Raw genomic sequence first — 23231 nt, 5'->3', positions numbered from 1 at the left:
TCTCCCCCTGCCGGAATTACCTTTCCCCCAGTTTTCATGCTTCAGCGCCTCCTGAGCCAAGAAGTTCCCTGTTATCACTGCTGGCTGATTTGTGGCCTTCCCTTATCTTCTTTCTCTCCTTTGTAGCAAGATGTTTCCACTGTTAGTCCTTGAAGTTACTGAGTTGTATCCTTTTAGGAGGCCTCTTGACAGTGAAGCATTCATTGCTAATGCCATCTTGTCTGGCCTAAGCATTATTTATTATCTTGTTAAAATTCTCAGATGTTAGTTTCTACTCCTAACTAAAATTCTTTCTTAACAATTAACTACACAAATTGTCAATCAACATCCCAACCATTAAGACAGTTAACAATTCAATTGAACACTGAACGGCCTCTCCGTTATACAAGCACAAACAGAACGGTCAAATGCTAGAGGGTCACACTTCACCGTGTGACTCTAGCATTGTTCCATATTGACACGAATCAGACGAACACATTTTACAATCCCTCATCTTTTCTTTTTATGGCATTGATTCGTGTTTTTGTTTCCAATCTAGTCAATACTTGCTGAATTGGTATCAATTTTGGGTCTTCTTTTGTCTTTATTATCATCAAGGAATGAGTTTTCTTTTTCCTTGTTTCTGGATCAACAGGTATTGCAGTTATCTGCATTCCTTGTATAACCGAGTGTATTAGTCTAGTAAAACAGGGTATTAAACATGGAATTACTAACAGTCCTCCACATATCCTCAGTACAGCTATTCCAATTTTAGTAAGCCAATTACCATCCATAAAGTTCCACCCTAATTCTCCTAGATTGATTCCATTCCAAGTTTGAACTGGGACGTGTGCGATTTTCTTAATTTCTTTTACAAGTTCATTTACAGCTTTTCCTTCATCATCTATTTCTAGACAACAGTTACTAAGGTTAAATTCTCTACACACTCCTCCTTCTTGTGCTAGCAAATAATCCAAAGCTAAGCGGTTTTGATACAAAGCAGTTCTCATTTTGGTGTTCTGTTTTGCAATTAATCTAAGTGCATCTCCAGTCTTATTTACAACTATTTCTACCACAGCCTGTAATCTAATTATTCTATTTAACATATATATATTGGGGTCCTGTAGCCCCAAGATCCATCTTCTGCCCATGTAGCTGGATCATAATAAGCAATAATCCTCTCCAGAGGCCATTCATTATCTTTCCAATTTCCAATTTGTAAGCTCTGCTTATGACGTTTTGTTTTTTTTTTTTTTAACTCATCAGCCTCAACATACACTTGGATTCCCAGTCGCTCTCCCCGACTTATGGGTAACAGGAAAAAATTGGGTCTTATAGTTCCCAATACACAAGATCCTGTCCAATTCTTTGGCAAATATGCATAAGCCAGTTTGCCGTAAATCCAATACTGTCCTTCAGGAGTTGGCCAACCTTTTGGTATATTTGTTCCATTGGTCCAATTCTTAGATTGATCATTCATCTCCAGTGGGTTTCCCCACTTATCCCAATTGTTCTGAGTTTCATTCCATAGGTAACCTCCCTCACACTCTAGATTACCTACTGGTCTTCCATTGTCTTTTAGATTCTGCCAGCAACTCCTTCCAATTATACTCGTCTGAAGCACCCATTGTTGTTTCCTATTACCCTTTCCCATTGTTTTCCAGACTTGGGGGTTACTTATATTGCTCTCCATAGCCTCCCATGGCCATCGTTCACCCTGGTTTGTCCCACCACAAACATAACAATTGGTTACATTCAGTGACTTCGCAATGTTTTCAGCAAGATTTACAAATAGATTTTTAGCAACTGTGGGAATTTCATATTTTACCCCTGTTTCTATTTCATGATAAAATGCTATAACCTTACTTGTTCCAATTAGTCTTCCTACTTCCGAATTTGTTTTCATTTCTACCCAATATTGGTAAGGGAGTTCTTTTGGATCATAGCATACGGTCCTGTTACCTTCTCTGCATAAAGCATACTGGGTCAGATTATGAATGCAGCTTCCTATTTCCTGGCCTTTACAGTCGTAGACAGTATGATATACCAAAGCTTGGGAACTTATCCGTCCCCTTCTAGTGGTTATCACACATTGACTGCAGTTGTTTGTCACAGCCAGGGTTAAGGAACTCACCCCAAGCAGGACTAGAAGAGGTCCGGTAAGGGCCATAGTGATTGGCGGTCACGGCCCAAAGGGGTTGCAGCCCTTGGCAGACCTTTTCAAACCACAGCACCAGTTCCCTATCCGGTCTTGCCCTCTTCCATAATCTTAAGGGGTGTCCTTTCCTGAGTTACCTCAATGTATTTAAGGATTCGTATGCTATGTCTGAAAGAAATCCAGGGTATACCATGGATAGCCTATTGCTATTCCCAGGAACCAATATTTAACTGATCCTTGTTTATTGACATATTGTCTCCCCTAATGGGTATTCATTTAGGAGCTTCTCCGTTTACCAATTCTACAGGAGTAGTCACAATAAAATTCCCACAGCAACTTAGCTTATGTTCCTTGACGATGTCCTCATCAGGTTCTTCTGATGGTTAGCTTAGTTTCTCCGGGTTCAGATGTGACTGTCCACTCCTTCACTGGACTTTTCACTCGCGACACATGTGTCCACCCTTTTTCAGCAGTTCTCACAGCCGTTTCTGTAGTTAATAAAACAAGGAAAGGTCCTTCCCAAAGGGGAGATAAGTTTCTTTCTTTCCATGTTTTTATTAGAACCTTATCTCCTGGTTCTAACTGATGAATTGCAAATCCTAAAGGTGGTGTCTGGGCCACCATCCCAATCTCCCTTAATTCTTTTAATCTTTTTCCAATGGTAATTATATATTTTTGGATACTATGGTCTTCAATTATATTATTCCCCAAAGGCATCCCTTGAAAGTAGGGCATGCCATATAACATCTCATATGGTGATAATCCAGTCTCACTGTATGGTTTAGTTCTTATATTTAACAGTGCCAATGGTAAGCATTTCGTCCAAGGCAATTGTGTCTCAATCATTAATTTAGCCAATTGTTGTTTTATTGTTTGATTCATTCTTTCTACTTTTCCCGAACTTTGTGGGTGCCATGGAGTGTGGTATTCCCACTGAATGCTTAAAGATTGACATAATAGTTTTATTATTCTGGAAGTAAAGTGTGTGCCCTGGTCAGAATCAATGTACTGGATTATCCCATATCTAGGTATCAAATGTTCCAATAAAATTTTTACCACCATCTGTGCTGTAGCCCGTGCTACAGGGTAAGCCTCTACCCATTGTGTCAAATGATCTACTATTACCAATAAATATTTTATTCTCCCTACTTTAGGTAGTTCAGTAAAATCTATTTGTACTTTCTCGAAAGGTCTGTAAGCTGTTTTTCTCCCTCCTATTGCTACTTGTCGAAACACTTTCTTATTTACCTTTTGACAAGTTAAGCATCCTTGTGTAATCTGCTTTGCTATTTCAAAAATCCCAATACAGCCAAATTGTTTAAGGAAATGATCACTTAACGCCTTTGTACCTCAATGTGTTTGCGCATGCAAACGTTCCAATATTTGTCTGGCATAGGCTTTCGGCAGAATTTCTCTCCGGTCAGGCAATATCCATTTTTCTTGTTCTAACTTAGCCCCTATTTTTTCCATTTTTATCTTTTCTTCAGGGGTAAACTTCTTCTCTTTCTCCTCCTGTGTTTTTTTTGCTGATGTCCTCCTGTGTTTGTACTACATTAATTTTAGCGGCCCTAGTTCTCAGGGCTGCTTCCTGGGCCTCTTTATCCGCTAAATTATTCCCTCGAGTTCGGTAATCTAATCCTTTTTGGTGTCCTCTCACATGTACCACTGCTATTTCCTTTGGTTCTCTTAATGCTTTTAAAATTTTTACTATTAATTCTTGATGTATTAGATTTCTCCCGTGAGTATTAATTAAACCTCTTTCTTCCCAAATTTTCCCAAAAGTATGGACTACCCCATATGCGTATTTAGAATCTGTAAATATAGTCCCGCTTTTGCCTTTTAATAATTCCAGGGCCCTACAGAGGGCATACAGCTCACAAGCTTGAGCTGACCATGATGGACTCAGGGGTCCTGACTCCACAAGTTCTAGGTCCTTATTAATTATTGCATATCCTGATTTTCTTTTCCCTTCCACCACTCGGGAGGAACCATCTATAAATAGCACCTCCCCATCTTCCAACTCAGTATCCCTTAAATCTGGCCTCACCTTAGTCTGGGTCTCAATTACCTCTAAACAATTATGTTGTAATTCTTTCTCTGATGACTCTCCAAACAAAAATTGTGCTGGATTCTGGGCAGAAGTCACCCTCAATTCTAAATCAGGGGAGTCTACTAGTATTGCTTCATACTTTAGGATCCGGCTGTCTGTTAACCATTTTTCTGCCTTCTGCTGTAAAATATTTCTGACATTGTGTGGGGTATACACCTTTAAAGGAGCACTAAAAGTAATTTTTCGAACTTCCTCTATTAATAAGGCTGTGGCAACCAGAGCTTGGAGGCAAGCAGGCCATCCTCTGCTTACTGGATCAAGCAACTTAGAGCAATACCCCACAGGTTTTTTGATTCCTGCCCAGTCCTGAGTAAGAACTCCATATGCTGTCTGGTTTGATGTATTTACAAAAAGATAGAAAGGTTTTTCTAAATCTGGGAGGCTCAATACAGGTGCTTGTATTAATGCCTTTTTTATTTCCTCGAATCTCTGGTCATCTTCTATGTACCACTTGAGTTGGTTATTAGTTAATTTCTCATATAGGAATTTTACCTTTTCACTATAATTTTCAAGCCACGGTCTACAGTATCCTAATAATCCCAATATTTGTCGAATTTCCTTTTTAGTTTGTGGGGGTCTCAAGGATAGAATCCCAGATATCCTATCAGGATCTAGCTTCTTCCTTCCTTTACTCAGCCAATGTCCTAAGTATTTTACTTCCTGTTCCACAAACTGTAGCTTTGATCGGGACACCTTCAATCCTTTCTCCCCCAGAAAATTTAACAATTTAATGGTGGCCTCTCGGGTCCCCTCTTCAGTTTCTCCTGCTACTAATAAATCATCCACATATTGTAATAATTTTACCTCCTTGGGTAATGTAAAATCTTGTAAGATTTTCTCTAAAGTTTGTCCAAATAGATTTGGTGACTCTGTAAACCCCTGTGGTAGCACAGTCCATCTTAATTGTTGTTTTCGTCCTGTTTCGGGGTCCTCCCACTCAAAGGCAAAATAATTTCTGGATTCCTCATCCAGAGGACAGGCCCAAAAAGCATCCTTTAAATCTATTACACTATACCAAGTATATCTAGGAGAAATATGACTCAGTAAAGTGTAAGGATTTGCCACCACAGGGAACTTAGTGATCGTTCGCTGATTTACAGCTCTTAAATCCTGTACCATTCTGTATGAGCCATCCGGCTTCTTTACAGGGAGGATGGGTGTATTATGGGGTGACATACATGGTTCCAAAGTTCCTTTTTCCAGAAGTCTGTCAACTACAGGTTTTAATCCTTTTCGGCCCTCCCTGGGTATAGGATATTGCTTGATTCTAATTGGGCGATAAGGATCTATAATTTGAACACTTATGGGGTCCATTTCTATCTTTCCAATTTCCCCTTCTTTATACCACACTGAGGGGTTAACAGCTTCTTCGTCTTTTTGTGTTAAAGTGTATAATTTAATCTGCAATTTATCTCCTTTACTCTGAATGCCCAAATTTAACTTCAAAATCAAATCCCTTCCTAATAAATTGTACTCTGCTTCAGGGAGCAAAAGTAAATCATTAAGGCAAATTTTCTTTTCTGTCTCTATTTCTACATCTTTCAAAATTGGTACTTTAAAAGGTTCTCCTTTTGCCCCAACTACAGACATATAGCTCTTCCCTTTTTCTATTCCTTTTGGAAGTTTTTGAATGGTTGATTTCTCAGCTCCTGTATCTACTAAAAATAAAACTTCCTCTTTATGGGGACCAATTAATAATTTTATCAAGGGCTCTGTTGATGTTGGAGTCCCCAGAAGATATAGCCCCTGACACCCCTATTCTTCTTTAAACATTCTCTCATCTTGTTCCCGTTTTCGGCAGTTCTTCTGAACGTGTCCTCTCTTGTTACAGTAGTAACAGACGGGAGTTGTAAATCTCTCTCGGTAAGGTTGTCGCGGGGGTGTCTGCTCTATTTTTTTTTTCCCTTTTCTCTCCAGACGGAGTCTTATTTTTCTGACTTTCTCTTACTGCTGCTACAAAAATTTTTGCTTTTGCTTTCTGTTTTTCTTCATCCCTTCTAACATAACTTTTTGGGCTTCTCTAAGTAACTCCTCTAATCCTCTTTCTTGCCAGTCTTCCAGCTTTTCTAATTTCCTTCTTATATCCCCCCAAGATTTAGCTACGAATTGTGTTCTAAGGATTGCGGTCCCAGCCACTGTATTCGGATCAATTCCAGAATACATTTGTAAGCTTTTCCTCAACCTCTCCAACCATTCTGTTGGAGATTCTTCTTTTCCTTGTTGTTCATTAAATGCTTTATTAATGTTTTGCCCTCGGGGAACCGCTTCCCTTATTCCCTGTATGATTAACGTTCTCAAATCCCTCATATTCTGTCTTCCTTGAGGTTGTTGATGATCCCATTGGGGATCCACATTTGGCCATTTCTGATCTCCCGGGAGCCCTGCTTGATTCTGTCTTTCCCAAATCCTTATTCCAACTTGTCTAATCATTCCCCTTTCTTCAGCAGTAAATAGGATTCCTAAAATGGACTGTATTTCTTCCCAGGTATAAGTATTGGGGCCTAGGAATTGATCTAGTTTTTCAGATACTCCGAGGGGATCATCTAATAGGGTCCCCATTTCTTTCTTAAAGTTTCTTACATCTGTGGTATTTAATGGGACTGCCACAAACCCGATGCCTCCCTGATTGCCTCCGAGGGGTACCTCTCGTAAGGGATATAGACAAGCCCCCTCAGATACGGCAGTCCTACTTCTCGTACATGCAGTCGGTGGTTTATCTAATTCCGGTGCTGTTGGTGGGGGAGGCAGGGATAACGGTGGGACTGGTGGAGATACTACGGCCACTGGAGGGGAAGCCGCTGCCAGAGGTGAATTATTAGGATATGGGGGCGGCAGGTTATCCAGTGGTTCCCATTTATCATCTTTTTCCCTTCCTTTTTCATTTTTATCTCCTTCTTCTTCCTCAAAGTTTTCATCTCTTTTCTTTAATGTAAGTATTGAGGCTGGAAAAGGACGTGAAGTCCTGATCCATAATTCTGCATATTCACTTTCTTCCTGACTAAAAGGTTCCTTTGAATTAACATATATATTCAAGGCCTGGCAAATCCAGTCTTCAAAAGATCCAAAAACAGGCCAAAAGACAAGTGGTCTTAAAGGTTTCTTCGGCCATTCAACCATACAATATTGAACCAATTTTAATTTACTTTTTCCTTTTCTGGGGCCCCTTTCATTCCAATTTCTAATCATTATTCCCAATGGACTTTCTGATGGTATGTCTGGTAATTTGCTCCCTTTCTTCTGGTCCTGGGTCCTCGAATTTGTCTGACCCATCTAGGAATTTTACTGTGGCAATTCCTACAGCCCTTGGTTACCGGTAAGAGTGTCTTGCAGGGGGTTTAGGACCTATCACCCACCCACGAATCCTATAGGAATCGCTTCGGTCCTTCACCGGCCAAGTCCCTCGCGGGAGATTGGAACCGCGGTTAGAAGACCTCCACAATCACTTCAGAACTAGGTTCTGTCTCAGTCACACTCTTACACACACAGGCAACCGAATCCCACCCAACCAAACGGTATACAACCTAAATCCTTACGACTCCGTCGTCTTCGCTTGGATCTTCGCGCGCAGAATTACGGGCAAAACAAACTGCTGCAGCCGGCAAGGGAGCTTATAAAAATTAAATTCCTTGCTTGTCCCTGTTCGGGTTCAGGATGGCGTTAGCCCTGACCCAACCTGACCAGGAGCCACCGAATGGTGGGGCGCCCCTCCTAGATCAAGTCAGAATTCAGGAACCAAGACCATCCCGGACGAGCCCCCAATTGTTATGATTAATTTAGCCTTCAAAGGAATTTTAATCAAAGTATACAATTTATTGAATAGAGACAAGCAAGCAGCGCTGGATGCACGGGGGATCCTTCCGCCTAACGTGCATACCGTCATACGATACTACAGGGTTTATATTCAGTTACTTAATTAATAACAATTAGTAAAAACACGCCTAAGTTTACACTCTTTGGTCAGTGATAAGCATTCCACTTGCCGTTGGTCAGCCGTATTTAAATTAGCCACGCTTGCCATGTAGATGAGCACGCATGCTCTTTACAGGTGTGGGGGGGCAAGTCTTTTTGGTCCTGAATTGGGTCGGTGGTCGCAATCTCCCCCTGCCGGAATTACCTTTCCCCCAGTTTTCATGCTTCAGCGCCTCCTGAGCCAAGAAGTTCCCTGTTATCACTGCTGGCTGATTTGTGGCCTTCCCTTATCTTCTTTCTCTCCTTTGTAGCAAGATGTTTCCACTGTTAGTCCTTGAAGTTACTGAGTTGTATCCTTTTAGGAGGCCTCTTGACAGTGAAGCATTCATTGCTAATGCCATCTTGTCTGGCCTAAGCATTATTTATTATCTTGTTAAAATTCTCAGATGTTAGTTTCTACTCCTAACTAAAATTCTTTCTTAACAATTAACTACACAAATTGTCAATCAACATCCCAACCATTAAGACAGTTAACAATTCAATTGAACACTGAACGGCCTCTCCGTTATACAAGCACAAACAGAACGGTCAAATGCTAGAGGGTCACACTTCACCGTGTGACTCTAGCATTGTTCCATATTGACACGAATCAGACGAACACATTTTACATCTGATAACCTTTCTCACTGTGTGATTCCAGGTTAACAGTCTTGCTCCTTAAAGTAAAAGAAACAAGATTATTTAGACTGTAGTCTGCAAGAAGAGTTCACCAGGCTTTGTTCCCTTTTCTTCAAAGGGATGAGCAGACAGGAGGACCAGGCCTGTGAGAATTAGCAGCTTGTACACTCACCCTGGGCTCCCTGGTGATCTTGGGTATGCTTTTCCCAGATTGACTGACTGCATGTCCATCAGTCTCCTAAGGCGTGCCTATGTTCTGAGCAGATGATGGGAGGACAGGATGGGTGTCCTTTAGTTGCCTCTATAAGAGGCTGTATGGTCTTAGCCAGCTGGAAGATTGGGAATCCCTGTCTTAAAGACAATAAAGGTTGGTGTAGGGGAAATCTTTCTGTTAACTAAATTTTTTTTCCTGTATTTTTCCCTTTTTCTGGAAATTAAGTTAGAATCAAGTTAAAACCCCTGTTTACCTTTTTAAACACTAGGTATCTGTGGAAGAAGAGTCCTGTAAACAAGCAAAAGTATTAATTGCAGGTGATATAGGTTTATTTAGCAAAACAAGAATGCAGTAGACAATGGAACTGCATTATTTTGTGGACTGTAAGTGCATGTAGACATAATTCTTTAGAATACAGATTTTGTAATCACTTTGCACACCCACTATTAAATTAATGGGAGAAGCAATAAGGTTGCTTAATGAAAAATATCAAAACCTCATGGTTGATAACGATGCTAACCTCAACAGTGCACTAGGTTAGCAAATGCATAAAATATCCATAACTGAAGTTTAATATCTTGTGCTCTTTTCTGTGACTGCACTTAAAACCAGATTTTATTTTCTCCCATGATAATTTGACTGGTTACTACAAACATCACTCTTTAGTGACCCATTTGTCTATATTTATATTGCTGAGCTCTTAAAAACTGTAATAAACCCACAATTTTAGAATTATGTATCAGTGTCCAATTGACTTTTCAGTTTTAGTGTTGACCGTTTGAGAATTAAATCTCCTCTAAAAAATAAAAACCCAGCTTTGCCTGTGAGATTCGAACTGGGTTCCTTTCCTGGTATTTAGCAGTAGGAGATTCTGTAGGTCATCTGGTTGTTATCATGACTCTTCGCTGTTTTATAACAGTTTTTGATATCTGTTTTTTCTTGGGAAATATGGAGGAAGTTACAGTTTTATTGCTGGTCAGACGTGGGTAATAAGTTTTTTCCTCTTCTGACAAATGGTTTTATTCTCCACTCGCAATCGTTGTGGAATATATATGCTTTTTGTCTCTTAATACTTAATACTCAGCTTCAGTCTTTGCTTGATTTTTGTGTTCTTGCTCAGCAAGATGGTAAGTGGCTCCCTGCCTATATGATCCTTGGTAACTTCAAAATGGGCTTTCAGGAGCTGGTTGGGAAGCAAATTTTTGTGTATTGTACATTCTTATTAATCTTGTGCTGATATTTTCTCCATTCATTCCTCAGTAGTTTTACATGCTCTATAGCTGTTTCCCTGCTAAGCAGTGCTCTCTCAACATAAATATAATAAAGTGACCCAATGATCATAAGTCGAATGAGAATTGAATGAATGTGCGTGGGGAAGGAGATGGAGTTATTTCAGAGTACAGCATATTGTCCTCTGGTTTTAATTCTTGTATTCAGCATTTCTGAACTGTGTTAATCCAAGGAGCAATACCACTTTGGAGTTTTAGAAATTCAACTGGAAAGATACACAAAGACCGTTTATTTGATAGGGCATGCCTGCACTCTTTTTTCCTTTTACAGCAAAAGAAACATTAGGTTAAAGGAAGATAAAGGTAATGCACTAACTTTTAGACCTGTTTACGTGTCTGTAAATCATTCCAGAGGTTTTTCTGCAGGATTTATCTGGGCTACCAATTACTCAAAGATCACGGAGTATAAATATTCTCATGCAATACATAAATATATATGCCAGTGTGTTCCATTTTGAGGACTATGGAAGTCACTATTGCATCCACTGTACAAAATAGTTTCAGCAGTTGCCAGAAGAAGTTAACTTACCAAAACGAGAGATGCAGCTGATCATAGCTGTTCAGAAAGTCACCAGGCAGTGAATGTAAATTTAAAGGTGTATAAATACTGTCTTTAGCTCAGCTCTACTTGTTTTGGGTATACACACAGCTGGTATAATTCTCTGATCAGAACTCAAAGCAGACAACCCGTTGACCCTCTTTGTGGTGTACAAATTCCGGGCTTTCCTATTAAAAAACCCAACCACTATGCCTGTTTTAATCTCCTACATCTAAAAGATTGAAGTGCATCTAAAATCTGCCTGGCACAGGGAGACAATTTTCAGATGATGAAATTCTGCAGCTGATGTTTCAAACTATGGATTTGCCAGAATATATCCCCAAACAGTTCTGTTGAAGTCTTGCAGCGTCCTAATATGCGCTTTCTGCCTGAATGTCATCAAAATGCTTTTATCTTGGTTCCGGCATCACCTTGCCACGGGGTAAATCATAATAGCTTATGGTGAAACTTGAGGCCAGTTCCCAAGAGAGCAACCACTAGTATTTCTGGTATGATATTTGTTCTACCTCTAATATCCTAGTGCACTGGTGGATTTCATTGCAGTTCTGTTACAGAAGCCTTTTGGGTATAGTTTGTGATTAAATAATGTATGTTAATTGCAAAATTTATACTTAAATAATAAAAAATGTAGATATCAATGTTACTTTCTAAGCATTCAACTTATATGACACATTTTGAAGAAGTGTTTCCTTCACAGGAAAATCAGCAATATATTTAAACACAGAGGTAGCTGTTACACTAGTTTCAGGCAACAGTTTTGAACTTGTCACTCAGTTGTATGTGAAATCATTTGTTCATCAGTGCACTCGATAATAAAAAATAATTTACAAACCTTTTTTTCCCCACTTTCAGTAAATTTTAGTCTGTTTCTCAATTTGAAATAAACTTCAAAATAATTATTTTTATAGGTCAAGAAGTGGTGTTTAAGTGCCTTGGAGAAGGAATTCTTGAAAAGGCCTTTCAGGGATATAACGCTTGTATTTTTGCCTATGGACAGACAGGTGAGTCTCCTGTGTAAAGGGGAAGAACATTTTTGTGCACGTGGGAAGAACAAAACATTAATATTAAGCTAGACAGTATTTAAAAATTTTATTCAGAAATACCATAATGTTAAATGTCAAACATTTAGCACAGCCAGTGACAATGTAAAGTTAAAGTAGCTCTCTAAATATGTTCCTGCTTTTTGGGGCTACTTTCAAAGCCTGAAAGGAGTAGTTCATACCGAAGGCTCATTCGATCTTTTGAGTTTGTGTGTTCAAAGGGGTCCCAAGTAATGGCCCTGCCAGAAAGAAAACTTTAAGATAATGTCTTTTTGTTTACCTGTACCTTGTAGTCCAAAGAGCCAGCTATCTGTCTGCAATAGCCCATCAGGTTGTTCTGATATGTGCTTCTGAGGAAACAAAAAATTAAAATGTGTGCTTCGTGAACAAACGACCAGCTCAGAAACTACAGTCTAAAGCATTTTCTTCTCCTTTTTTCCTTTAGGTTCAGGAAAATCCTTTTCAATGATGGGCAATGCAGAGCAGCTGGGTCTGATCCCACGGCTCTGTTGTGCTTTATTTCAGAGAATCTCAGTGGAAGAAAATGAATCTCATACTTTTAAAGTCGAAGTGTCCTATATGGAAATCTACAATGAGAAAGTTAGAGATCTGCTTGACCCAAAAGGGTGAGTAGCTTCACTGTCCCTGACAGCCTTCCTCGTTTTTGTCTGAAACTATGAAAGTAGAAATTGCTTTTGGAAATCCTTGAGAAGGCTTTTTCAGAGTGTATGTTTATATGACTTCTGTAGAAAGCATCAGGTATTAAAACCAGAAAGAAGAGATTGTCCATGTAAAGCTTGTATATGAAGTAGTAATCAGTGTGGATCAATTTAAATATTAGGATGCTATCATAATGATGCAAAAAAATGCTGTATGTGGTAGTTTACCACCAGAAAGCAAGACTATGTACAGGTAAACCCTGAGGTATTTTTACCATATGATCCAGGCCCTATTCAGGTAAAAATTTTCATCAGCTAGCAGGAGTTTGAAGCTTATTTACAATTTGTTCTCCTGGTTTAGACGTTGAACTTTTTGAATGTGGAAGGGTAACACCTCAGAATATACTCACAGCACTCTTCCTTCCGTTTTGTCTACACAAAAATACTGGTTAAGCTCGTTGGCTTGGAGATGTCTAGACAAGAGGTAGTTTGATAGGGGTTTTTTTTGGTTGGTTGGTTTTTTTTTTTTTGGCTGAGCATTGATGTATGTGGTATATATTTTGAGTCTTAAACATAATTGCACTAGGTGAAGAAGTATGCAAGTTAGGTAAAAAGGTATATTTGAGACCTACTTGATACATGTTAATAAAGTGTGGAAAATGCAAGGAGAATTAAAGCTTTAGCAAACGGCTTGGGGGAGGGAGGAGGATTTTTGGTTTTCTTTTTTTGTCAGAATTCTTTCTGCCAAATAGGCATTTCAGGGTTTTGTTCCAGACACAAATACTGGGGTGGGATGGTCTATAGATTAAAACCAGTTAGATTCGTTTGAGTCTTTATTGTTTGTTTGAATTAAACACAATTCTGGAAGAATTTTTTCCTCCTGTTACAATTGACTTCTGCTTCATAGAAGATTCTTACTTCATACTACAATTTTTGTTTTTCAATAAAGTTCACACTAGTGGATTGTGCATAAAGTCTACTTTATTCCATAGGAGTCGGCAGTCCCTTAAGGTTCGAGAGCACAAAGTGTTGGGACCATATGTAGATGGCCTGTCTCAGCTGGCTGTTACAAACTTTGAGGTAAATCTAAACCAATTACAAGTTTATAAATAACACCTGTGTACATAAGTAATAGGAATCTTATAAGCGATAAACTAGTGTCTATCCAGACAGTTTGGTTCTAGAGTGTTTATAGTCTCTGGCAATTGCAAAACTCTTATCTAATTCTTCAGGAGTATCTATTTCATGTAAAAGTATTGGTTTGCCTTCATATTGCTTAAAAATATAATAGCGGTATCTTTGTTTTCCAGTTTTCAATGCATATAGTATACACCAAGAACAGAATTTTTCCTTAACGCAGGAAATACGAGGCCCCCAAAATAAGAATATTAGTCTTCCACCATGAACCCCTTTGATTTTCTTGTTGAATACGACCTCTTATTTTATACAGGTATATTGCATGAGGAGCTACAACATGGCTTATATAATTTGTAATTTAAATCACAACAGCATCTGAGCCCCCTTGAGTTACTAAAACACATTCAAATAAATCAGTGTTGTAGAAGCCTGTGAACTATGATAGCTACAATGGTGGAAATAAATTAAAGCATTGCAGTTTTATGAATGGCGCAGGCCTTTCTTTTTGTGAGGAAGCTGATTTGGAAATGTTTTTTTAAGAATGTTTGTTCTTTATGTAGCATTATGTGGGAACCATTTTTCTTTTTTTAATGGGGATTTTTATGTTTTTGAAGCATCTATGAATATTATAGAGTCATAAAAACTACTTTTGCAGCTTTTATGGTGAATTGTGTAATTTGAAAGCACACCTTTGTTCAAATTCTAGGAAATTTTGTCCAGAACTAGTTTTTTTTAGCTGATGACTTTTATGAAACTGTCCTGGGAGACTCAGCAAGCACATACGTATCAGACTTGGCATAGTCGTCTTTGTTTTTACTATTGTGTGAAGGTACAGGCTCCGAGTGAGGTAACCCTTTGAGCCAATTAAGTGAAGGTAGTATTAGTGCAATTCAGTAGGAGACACATTGTGTTCACTTGTATAAGTAGATCTGTGCTGGCCTGATTACTGGCATTAAACAATATGATTTGTAATGTGGATGTTTCCAACATATTTCAGCAGCAGATAAGGAGAGGGCACATTGAATGTAGTTGCTGGGCTTTTAAGCACAAAGCTTAAAACAGAGATGTGATTTAACATCGTTCTCTGGAATTATGTACCCTCTGTATCGATGCATCTCAAAATGTGCAACGAATATTCTCATTACTTCTACCTTCCCTTCTTCCTCTCTCCTTGCATGTACACGCCCTTCTATCTAGATGGTGACTTTGTTCAGCAAGCACAATACTTGCTTTTATCCTAGCATCATTTTTTACTCTTTTTGCTCTAGGATATTGAGTCACTGATGTCGGAGGGAAATAAATCACGAACAGTTGCTGCAACCAACATGAATGAAGAAAGCAGCCGTTCTCATGCAGTATTCAACATTATAGTGACTCAGACACTTTATGACCTGCATTCTGGTGTACGTATTTCCATTGATTAATTTATGAAGTTGTGGTGAATTCTTCTTCTCTCCTCTTATCTGTTTAGCCGTGGTTCTACTTTTAATGTCATGGTGTCCAGTAATCAAAGCAATATTGACAAGACCGTAAGATTGAGAGAATCCTGGAAGAGTGAAGAAGCACACCAGATAAAACAAGCAGTTGGATCACTTTTTAAGATTATATTGCCACCATGAAACCTGTCTTAGGTCTTAACTGTTGCTGAAGTTGATATATTTTAATGGCCTACTGTGCTAGCAGGGTTATTGATGTTAGCACGCAGCTGATTCTTGTTCGTTAGTGCTTCAGCCCCTTACAGTAAAATATATGATTAAAGAGCTATAAAAACTCTGACAGTCCCTTCTTCTCTCATATCTTGAATTTGATACTTTAACACACATTATTATGAAGAACAGTGTTTCACGGTACCAGTGTCGGATGTGTTAGCAGTTTGTGCCGATGTTTGTTTCTTAGCTGTTGTTCTCCCATGTCCCATCTGCACAGAATTCTGGAGAGAAGGTCAGCAAGGTCAGCCTGGTGGATTTGGCTGGGAGTGAGAGAGTGTCCAAAACAGGAGCTGCAGGAGAGCGTCTGAAGGAAGGCAGCAACATAAACAAGTAAGACATTGGCATACGCAGGTTGCAGAGTTTAATCTTGTAAGAATCACTGTCGTTTCCTCTTCTTGATCTGCTTGTCACAAGTCAGTTCAGATGGTAGACCTTGTCAGAAGCAGTTCGATATGGCTCTTTCAGCGGCTCTGTGCTAAATACCACGTGTTTCGTTACATTGGCATAGGGACCCTGATTCATATTTGACTCAGATGAGGGCTATATGAATTTTATCTGGAAAAAGTGACAGCAGCGCTCTTTAATTAAGCATATACCTTTTGTGATTCATTTATACACCCTGTCCCCAGGCTCATGTGTTTGTGTCATCATCTGCTTAAGGGAGAATGCAAAGTTGCAGAGTTGAATGGCTTTGTTCCAACATGTATTAAAATAGGTAAGAGTATAATTCACAGTTTAAGAAAGCCAGATCAGAATGAAGCCGTGTTAGTTTAGCATTGCCTTGAGCATTTGCATTCAAGCAGTGACAAGTTTCAAGGCACTCTTTTACCGTAATTACTGTGTCAATGCCCAAAAGCAAGAATTTAGCTCGCTATTACCGCTGTGTTAAGTATACTAATTTTCCTGGGAAAGAGAGAGTTCAACTGTTACATTAAAAGCTACTGCTTTTTCAATTTAATTTTAAAATGTTACAAAATGTTTTTATATTTTACGTTAACAATGACAGCACAAAGTATTTTGAACAGCATTCATACTTAAAATGATTTTAAATTACCTCTTTTTAGAGTTTGAAGATGTTTGTTCTTTCTAGCTTAATTTCTAATCTACTTCGTGTTCAGTGCATCATATTGGTAGCCACACTGGCATAGTCCTTGTGAAACAAAATGGTGTGTCTCTGTTTCCCTAATGGCAGGTATTGTACCTTTACCCCTCAGGTTACTAGTTAAATTCAGTTGGTTTTATTAGAAACTGTATTTGTATTTTGCATAAGCAAAGGTGAAATTAAGTGTTTCTTTCTAATTCTTGGGGAAGAATTCAAAAGTCAACTCTCCCAATAGCTATTAACAAATTGCAAGTGTAGCTATAGATAAAAAAAGACTTCCCTTTTTATCCTGTTAGGATGTTTACTCAGTATTAAACTTCTACGGTATTGATGCAGTAGGGGAAGGCTGTTTTGCCCATGATGAACCTTTTTGACAACACAGGACTTCAGATGCAAGCACCAAACTTTTTGTAAAAGGTATTTTAAAAAGAAAAGTGGACAGCTCTACATTTTCCCATCAATTAAATTATTATATGGTATAAATCTGTGTTACTTCGTCCATTTATTAAGTATTCTCTATTTGAAATCTCCTTGGAACTTGTAGGCAAAACAGAATTATTAGTGCTGTGCTTCATGTCTTCTGTTAGATTTTTGCTGTTACAGTTTTCCTCTGGTTCTTCTTTAAATGATGGGAAACGTGAAAACGAAAGCCAAAGCTTTAATGAAGTCTGACTTTTGCTGAAAGGCCCAAGATTGGTATATGTGTCTTATCAGACTAGTTCTTCAGAGAACATTGTGTATGATCTTGTTTTGGGTGTTACGCACCTTACTTACTAGGGAAAGGCAATAATATTTTCTGGAGTGATACGGTGTGCCTAAACCATATACCTTACTGCGTCGGCTCCTTTTTAAAATTATTTTTTATTCTTTTATAAAAAAGCAGTAACTTGGATTGGTAGCACGTGCTGTGTTTAATGAGATTAAAAATGGAGCTGCTGAAATTACCTGGCAAATGAATTTGCTGCTTGCGCTAGGTTTCATTGCATTGAAGAAGAATGTGGAAATAATATGCCTGTTGTATTTACAAGGCAGGGAAAATGTACGCTCATCTGTGCATACCAAAATGGTGTAGTTTGACATTCAGCCAGTCTCTTCAGGTTTCTCTGCTCTTTGTTTTCTGCATGAAACCTGGCTAGGGCTCTGGTAGCTGCTGCTTCCGTCCCACAACTCATCCTGTTGTAAACACTCTTTCCTGTCTTGGGACAGCATGTTGCAGAGGGGAGGCGACGGATTGCTCTCCCGCTTACGGAAACAACGGAGAGTTGTGTCATTTTGTTAACATCTTCATAAAGTTGTAATAAAGATTACTTCTGTTTTTTCTCAAAGCTGATGCGGAGTTGCCTTGGTGAGGGTGCTGGGTGCCTGCTCTTTATTATCCAGGTTTTTGACGGACTTGTCATACCTCATAGGAAAGCTGGATGTGCTTGTCCCTCCCCAGGATGTGCTAGTTCCCAGGCTGAGAGTAGAAACACAGGTGCTTAAGAACTCTTTGTGGTGTAGACAAAGAATTTCTACAATACAGTAGTAGGAGGAAGCAGAATAAACAAGCTGTCAATTAGTGGCGAAGAAAAATACCTTCTGTGAGCAGTCTGCAATTTTAACTCTGATTAGTAAAATCATAGCCGTTGTCATTTTGAGAATGCAAAAAGAAGCCTTTAAAATGTAGGCGGGGGGAAGGAATGGGTTGGGACAGGTCTGACTCCAATCTGATTTTAGAGAGGTTTTTTTGTATTCAGAATTAACTAATAGGAAGGTGGATTCTACTCGCTGAAGAATTTGGTTATAAATTGTGCAGAAGTAGCTTGAATGGGTGTCACTTGGGGACAGAGTTGGCTCAGGCCAGTGGTGGGAGTGTGTGAGCTTCCCGCTGCCCACTAGCAAGGGCAGCCTGGTCGTGCCTGAGGAATAGGGACAAAGAGAACAGAAGTTGTGCAGAAATGGCACTTTCCCATGCTCTTGCATCACCTAAGTTCACTCTGCTGCTTCTGAATTGCCTCAGTCTGCCGTGTGCTATGGGCTTAGGCCTTCTGGTTGATTCATTATTTAAGTAGTGTGAGATAGGATCAAAGTAATGACGGATCTCTGATGCATCATTTAGCATGAAGCAAAGCAGCCGATGAGTCCTGTAATTACTTTGTTGGGCAGCCATTTCTTTTACTGCTTTCCTCAAAGTCTTTAAAGAGCTTTGTATTATGAAATCTCAAGTAGAATATATAAATACTCCAGTTTGGCTTTTATTGCAGATGTTAACAGTCTTACAATAAAATCAGTATTTATAAGGAGCAGAAATAATCTCACATCTTTTAATCCTGTATTAATAAACTGTAGCTTATAATTTCCTGTTTATTAAAATGCAGTGTCCATAACTCAAATTGGTGTTGCAGCCCTGTTGTGAAATAGCTTTCAGTGACAGGCCTTTTTGAATCCCTGTTCTTCCAATCTCTGTTTTGACTGTCCTTTTCTTCCCTCTCCCTCAGTTTTTTGGCTTTGGTTTTCATGTTTCCTGTCATTTAAACAGGAACCAGATGAAAACAGGCCAGGGTGAATTTTGGGGTTTTGCTTTTTTTTTTTTAAACTTTATGCTCCTTGAGGGTGGACTGCATTGGAAATGTGCTGGTGGTGCTTTTCAAGTCATGTTGTAGGAGGTTGCTATGGAGCAGCATACAGCATCCTACTGTTTTTTCTCACGTTTAGCATGCTGTTGTCCCCATCTGTGGAGACCAGAGACTGGAGGCAAGAACCAACTCCCCCTCCCTATCTTCCTCCATAAGCTTTCAGGGTTTGTTAGGCTTTTGTTTAACTCAGTCTAAAGCTAACTGTCCTTTTTGCTGTGAATTTTTCAGATGTGAGTTGGAAAGTTATCCTATAGACAAATTTACAAAATAGAGTGCTCTCTTGGGAGATAAGACTGCCTAGCCTCTCATTAAATTTATTTTTCTTTAATTTTGCCTTCTGGTCTATGCTGAATCTTCATACCACTTTGTGCTATATGCAATATGGGACATCTTTTGTGACACATGTAATGGTTCTTGTTACCTTACCCTCAGAAGTCTTCCTTGAAATATTCTGCAACATTTCTCTCATTTTCTAGATGTTATTTCTGAACCACTGGTAGTTTCAAGCAGCACTAAGGCCCTTTTACAAATATTGTGCAAACACGGCCTACCAACTAAAACAGTACTACTACTTTGAAAAGAAATCTCAAATGGATGGAGCGGAAGAGTACAATTAAAGATTTATTTGACTATCTAATTGTCATGCTGCTGAAGTTTTCCTTGGTAGTTATAAAGAGTAGCTGGATAATTGGGCATGAGTATGACGGAGCAGTGTGCTCTTGGGCTTCAGTGCTGCCCTTTAGGCATCTGTTTAATATTCTCAGGCTCCTGAACCAGCTCATTACCTTAAACATACTCCCCCATGAGCCCCGATGTCATTTCACATTTACACAGGGTTGTATAACAATCGGGTAATATAATGCACATACGCTTTGCGTAGATTGCTAATACAGTTACCCCTGTTGGTGGAAGTGGTATGTGTACCAAAATGAATGAGTTATCAGTGTTTTCTTCACGATTCTAGAATGGTGTTTGGGATGTGGCTGTCTGCTAAGCAGTTTGGTGGCTTTTCTCTTTCATGCCTTGCAGCTTTTTTGTGACTAGGAGATTGTTTGGTCTATTCCCCCAACAAGAAGCCAGTGAGGCTCCACCTCAATTATAAGTCAACCCATTTGTCAAGGGATCTTCTAATCTGTCTCTTCTGATGATCAGTCTTCCATTGTCATGTGATGACTGACTAGTTGCTGGTTCATCAGGCAGACTAGTTCTCCTGGTCCATAGCTGGCTTTGTCCTGAGAATGCCTCCTTATGGCTAAAGAATTGTCCAGTTTTAGTCTGTTGTTGAGACAGTGCTCTTAAAACATTGCTTCTGGAGGCAGGGGATTCTTGCTGTGCTGCCAACACTGATTTGTAACAGTGTCACAAGGCAGCGTCCAAGATAGGTTTTTAGTCTCTGAGAAAAGGTAGATGTTTAATCAAAAGCAGTGATTCTCCATGTACTGAAGCAGTCTGCTTTGCACTTTTCAAACTATTTTAAATACCCCAATATTTCAACTTAGTTCCTGGAACTTGGTCTTAGTACTGGATGAGAAGAAACACTGTAGATACCTGGTTTTTATTGCCCTGTTTGGAGCAGGACAGTGTGCTACCTGATCTCCTGTCATCATTTCCAACTTCAATTAATCTGATATTTTAAAAATTCGATGTGAAGTTCTGCAAAGCATAAATTAGACTCTTCAGAAAATCTCCTTTTCTGTGTCTTATTGAATCTACATTTGGAATATGTGTTAAAGCTGTTCTGCTACTGTGTTGCATTTATAGATCGCTTTCAACGCTGGGCTTGGTTATATCATCACTTGCTGACCAAGCAGCAGGGAAGGGGAAAAACAAGTTTGTGCCTTACAGAGACTCTGTACTCACTTGGCTTCTCAAGGTAATTAATATTTTCTGTTCACCCTGTGAACAGGGTATCAGCTTACTAGTTTGTAGGATCATTGTAGCATACTTCTGTGTACATGGACTTATCTTTTGTTTGTTTGGTTGGTTTTTTTTTTTGTTAAAGAGATGAGCTAAGGAGCTCTCATAGCTCTAAGTATTTCCAAGTAATATGTACAGCTAAGTGTATCTTGTGTTAATTCTATGTAAAGTCCTATTTGGCTATTTTCAGTTATAGTGGAATCAAAGGTGGCTGGAGATGTTCATGGATCATACTGGTTAGTTCCAGAGCACCTTTCAGTGTCTAAATAGTAAGCTTTGTGTTTTAAGTATCTCTGTAAAGACATTGTATATTTTCAGAACAATTTTTAAGTCTCAAACTTTCTGTGGATGCACCCTACAGGACAACTTGGGAGGAAACAGCCAAACTGCCATGATAGCCACTATTAGTCCAGCAGCAGACAACTATGAAGAAACGCTCTCTACTCTGAGATATGCAGACAGGGCCAAAAGGATAGTTAATCATGCTGTGGTGAATGAAGATCCAAATGCTAGGGTCATCCGAGAATTACGTGAAGAAGTTGAAAAACTGAAAGAACAGCTCTCACAAGCTGAGGTAACATTATTCACAGTACAATGTAAACTGAGTTTCCCAAGAAAATCTCAAACTCTGGCTGGAAGACTTCTTTTTAAGTCTTACAAAATGAGGAAAGGAAGGTAAATTTGTGTGGTGTTTAAACTTCATGTTCATTTTAGGAGTAGTTTTCATTGTATGAACAATTCCTTACAGGCTGAAATGGGAAAATCTGCTTTAAGAAAAAGGAGCCGTCCACTTTTTTTGTAAATAAAAATCTGTTCTAATCCCATATTTTAAATCAGAAATTATTATTATAGCATGCTCTTAATTATGTTAGTGGACTGTCGCTGAACACAATCAGTAGAAAGGTGTCCAAAGACTTACAAATTTTTTAAAAAAATATTTTCTCTTATAGCTTCTGTTAAAAACAGTTATATTGAGTTATAGGCCAGCCTGTTGAATTGTTACTTGGCACTGGATATATTCAAGCCCTTTGCTTTTGTTTTCTATCGTGAAATGCAAAGCCTGTGTTAGCTCCAGAGCATGCCTGCCTTCAAAGGTAATCAACAGGGTCACTCTGAAAGCTTTAATGCACCTTTAGGAACACTTACGAAACCAAGATAGAATGGAAGGCTAAATGTCAAGAGGAATTTGTATTTGAAACTACTGTTGGAAGAAAGACTTTGCAGTTGAGCATCAGACAGCTAAGACTTTAAGTTTTTAAGTATTCAGATATTCTTATACAGACACTGAAGCTTGAGTAGCCACGTCGAGATTCTGTTGGTTCCCTTAGTCTCTGGAGCTATGTTGATCTTCAGGTATTTGAGATCTGGACTCGTTATAGGTTGATTCTGTCCTCTTCCTTTGCAAGTGACCTGTTTCTTCATCTTTTGCGGTGAAAAACCTGGGGATATAGTTTAAATCTATACTTGCTGCATTTCATATTATGTTGCTGTGTTCAGTTTCCTTGTGCAAGCAGATGTTGCAGTGGGAAGAGTAGCTGAAGGTTTTTGCTAATTTCTATCTTCTAGGCCATGAAGGCACCAGAACTGAAGGAAAAATTGGAAGAATCTGAAAAACTAATAAAAGAGCTAACAGTCACCTGGGAAGAAAAGCTAAGGAAAACAGAAGAAATTGCACAGGTATTTCAGCAATTTTGAGGAGGAAAGGCCAGATACTCATATAGTGCAAGTCAGCTGAATGTCGTGAGCATTAGTGGACTGTGCTGTCTTCTCCACCAGCTATTCAGAATTCCTCTGGATTCTTGTCTTTTCCCCTGGTTTCTAGTTGGTGGTTGTTGCTTTTTTGTTGTTGTTTTTTTAAGTCCAAATGTCATTAGAAGAAATGGGGCTGTGTCATGATATAATTGATAAAAGCTAATAATTGATTTTAAAACAAAACATCAAAATATGTTTGGGCAGCTCATTTATGTATAAGACCACAGTGGGATCCTGGATGTGTTTCCCTTGAAGTGACTAAGAAAATGAAGGATTACAAGAGGATGAGAATTTTGGCAGTATTTGTTGCTTTTGCTTTTAGTGACTTCTTAACCGGAGAAGGAAAACGCGTACATGTATTCACTAATGTTTGTTCATTATTATTGTACTTAAAATAAGACTTC

At 38.9% G+C, this 23231-nt stretch overlaps 1 protein-coding gene across 12 annotated transcripts in view; it reads left to right on the top strand.

Moving 5' to 3' along the window:
- Positions 1-23231, top strand: part of KIF13A (kinesin family member 13A) — a 128765-nt gene that overhangs the window by 62455 nt on the left and 43079 nt on the right. For 9 of the 12 annotated variants that reach the window (XM_064443662.1, XM_064443659.1, XM_064443671.1 and 6 more), the window contains 8 exons: positions 11805-11897; positions 12382-12562; positions 13588-13675; positions 15001-15135; positions 15659-15771; positions 20920-21031; positions 21437-21649; positions 22642-22752. In XM_064443662.1, the coding sequence (XP_064299732.1) occupies positions 11805-11897; positions 12382-12562; positions 13588-13675; positions 15001-15135; positions 15659-15771; positions 20920-21031; positions 21437-21649; positions 22642-22752 (1046 nt within the window). The remainder of the gene's footprint in view (positions 1-11804; positions 11898-12381; positions 12563-13587; positions 13676-15000; positions 15136-15658; positions 15772-20919; positions 21032-21436; positions 21650-22641; positions 22753-23231) is intronic. The other 3 variants (XM_064443663.1, XM_064443667.1, XM_064443668.1) reach the window with 1 other exon arrangement.

The sequence above is a fragment of the Phalacrocorax carbo genome, chromosome 2 (assembly GCF_963921805.1).
Source record: "Phalacrocorax carbo chromosome 2, bPhaCar2.1, whole genome shotgun sequence".
Lineage (NCBI taxonomy): Eukaryota > Metazoa > Chordata > Aves > Suliformes > Phalacrocoracidae > Phalacrocorax > Phalacrocorax carbo.
This window is presented reverse-complemented; position numbering and strand designations above follow the sequence as displayed.